Source organism: Octopus bimaculoides, chromosome 17, assembly GCF_001194135.2.
Source record: "Octopus bimaculoides isolate UCB-OBI-ISO-001 chromosome 17, ASM119413v2, whole genome shotgun sequence".
Taxonomy (NCBI): domain Eukaryota; kingdom Metazoa; phylum Mollusca; class Cephalopoda; order Octopoda; family Octopodidae; genus Octopus; species Octopus bimaculoides.
This window is the reverse complement of record NC_068997.1, coordinates 31,790,875-31,793,560: the sequence shown is the minus strand read 5'-3', so window position 1 is coordinate 31,793,560 and position 2,686 is coordinate 31,790,875. Positions and strand designations below refer to the sequence as shown.

The window sequence follows — 2,686 nt, the reverse complement described above, 5'->3', positions numbered from 1 at the left end:
GATTTGGTAGACGGAAACTAAGAAAAGCCCGTCGTATATATGTATATATATGTATGTGTGTTTGTGTGTCTGTGTTTGTCCCCCCACCATCGCTTGACAACCGATGCTGGTGTGTTTATGTCCCCGTAACTTAGCAGTTCGGCAAAAAGAGACCGATAGAATAAGTACTAGGCTTACAAAGAATAAGTCCTGGGGTCGATTTCCTCGACTAAAGGCGGTGCTCCAGCATGGCCGCAGTCAAATGACTGAAACAAGTAAAAGAGTAAAAGAGTATATATATATATATATATATATATTAGGTTATCCGGAAAGTTCTGAATGATTTTAATATGCAAAAAGGAATATAAATAATTGACCTTCCAATAAATTTTATCCAATGAAATAATTTCTATTATTATGAATGACCTTTGCCCATCTAAATATTCCATCAGCATAAAATTTGACTGGTTTTGAAGAAAAAAAGTCATTCAAATGCATGTTGACTCCATCTACATTGTTAAATGTTTTTCCTTGCAATAAATTCTGTAGAGACAAAATCAAGTGGTATTTGGATGGTAAATATGGTAGATGCGATAAGAGATTCCAGCCAAGTCCATGTAACTTAATTTGGATAGCCAAAGACACATGTGGTCGGGCATTGTCTTGTTGGAACACTACCCCTTTCCTGTTGGAAATCTCTGGTCTCTGTTCTTTGATTTTTTTTGGTTCAAATTAGCCAGCTGATGACAGTACACATCAGAGTTAATAGTCTGGTTTTATGGGAGAAGCTCATGATAATGCCTTTATGATCCCACCAAACACAAAGCATAGCTTTTTTGGCATGGATATTTATCTTTGGCTGCTATTTTAGGGGATCCTTATGCAAACTCCAGGATATTTTTTGCACTACATTTTCGTACACAATCCATTTTTCATCTCCAGTCACAAGTTGTTTCAAAAAAGGTATGTTTTCATTCCATTTCAAAAGCATATCACATACAAAATACTGGTCCAAGCAATTCTTTTCTGAGAGTTTGTGAGGGACACATACCTTATAGTAAGAAATGTATCCTAGTTTCACTAGGTGTTCATGAGCTGTACTTTTAGAAACTTCCAACTCCTCTGCAAATTCTCTAGTTAGGATATTTGAGTTTTCTTTGATTTTTGCCTTCAAAAAATTTTCATCCAATTTTGAAGGTCTTCCACTGTGACTGTCATCTTATAAGCTAAACTCTCCGGCTTTAAATTTTGCAAACCACCTTCAAACGGTTGATTCACCTACAGCATAATCACCATAAACTTCACAAATGTTTTTCCTTTTTTGAAAAATAAAAAGTATAACGTGAATATGAAATTTTTGGTTATCCATTTCAAATGTCAATAAAGGGTAACAGAATGAAAGATAAATCTATTTTTATTCAGGAACAAAAAGGAGATACACTACCACTTCAAGCAACACCGAAGTCTAAACTGTGTTATGTTTTAAGTGTGTTCAATGAAGCATTAAAAGATTTAGCTTAAAAACGCTCAGAACTTCCTGGACAACCTAATATATATGCATAGGCTGGACAGTTGATAACCTAAACTTATTTTAGTTCTATATTTAAGAGATGAGGAATTATGTACATTATTTAAATTTGACGGATATTTGTCCTCAACTTGTTTGTTGTTAACACAACGTTTTGGCTGATACACCCTCCAGTCTTCATCAGGTGTCTTGGGGAAATTTTGAACCTGGGTTCTCATTCCTTTGGGGTTAGTAGCCCGCACTCTTAACCACTATGCCATATGCCCGTGGATCTTCTTGAGTAATATAACCTACTTACGCCAAGATTCCGAGTTCGATTCAAGGCAGTGACCTTAATAATAACAACATCAAAAAAATACTTTAAGAATGAGAACCCAGGTTCAAAATTTCCCCAAGACACCTGATGAAGACTGGAAGGTATATCAGCCAAAACGTTGAGTTAACAACAAACAAGTTGAGGACAAATATCCGTCAAATATAAATAATGTAAATGATGTACATAATTCCTCATCTCTTTATATAGAACTGAAACAAGTTTAGGTTATCAACTGTCCAGCCTATGCATATATATCAGGTTGTCCAGGAAGTTCAAATATAAATAATGTAAATAATCTAAACTTGTTTATTAAATTTTTTTACCTCCAGGATCTCAGTGAAATAGAAAACATACTTCAATTGTCCGTATTGAATTATGAAGATCTAAAGATGTAAGTGTTTTGTGTATTAGAAGAATAATTGCAAATGTTATCATGTACAGAAACTGTGAATTTAGAAGTGATGCACTGCAACTAGCAATATAGTTATTGATTTGTTGTAATTACTTTCTTACTCCATAATTCAGTCTCTCATACTAAAGATAGATACCATTCTCTATTCAAAGAGGTGTGCTGTGGGAAAGGCATCCAGCAGAGATGATTCGTTTATTTCTAATGATTTGTTGTTGTCCAAATCTGTAACATGTGTCTCACCTTTACAGTATTTAGTTATTAAATACACAAGATTCAAGTATTTTATTTTATCGCTATAAACAGGTGCAGGCATGGTTTTGGTTTCAGTTCCATTGCTTGGTACCTTGAGCAAGTGTCTTCTGCTATAGCTTCAGACTGACCAAATCCTTGTAAGTGTATTTGGTAGACAGAAACAGAAAGGAGCCTGTCGTATATATATATATATATATAT

General features: G+C 34.4%; 1 protein-coding gene across 1 annotated transcript in view; it reads left to right on the top strand.

Annotated features, from left to right (window-relative positions):
- Window positions 1-2,686, top strand: part of LOC106883723 (dynein beta chain, ciliary) — a 273,290-nt gene that overhangs the window by 15,609 nt on the left and 254,995 nt on the right. Inside the window, exon 5 of the mRNA XM_052974147.1 lies at window positions 2,153-2,214. Coding sequence (XP_052830107.1) covers window positions 2,153-2,214 — 62 coding nt within the window. The remainder of the gene's footprint in view (window positions 1-2,152; window positions 2,215-2,686) is intronic.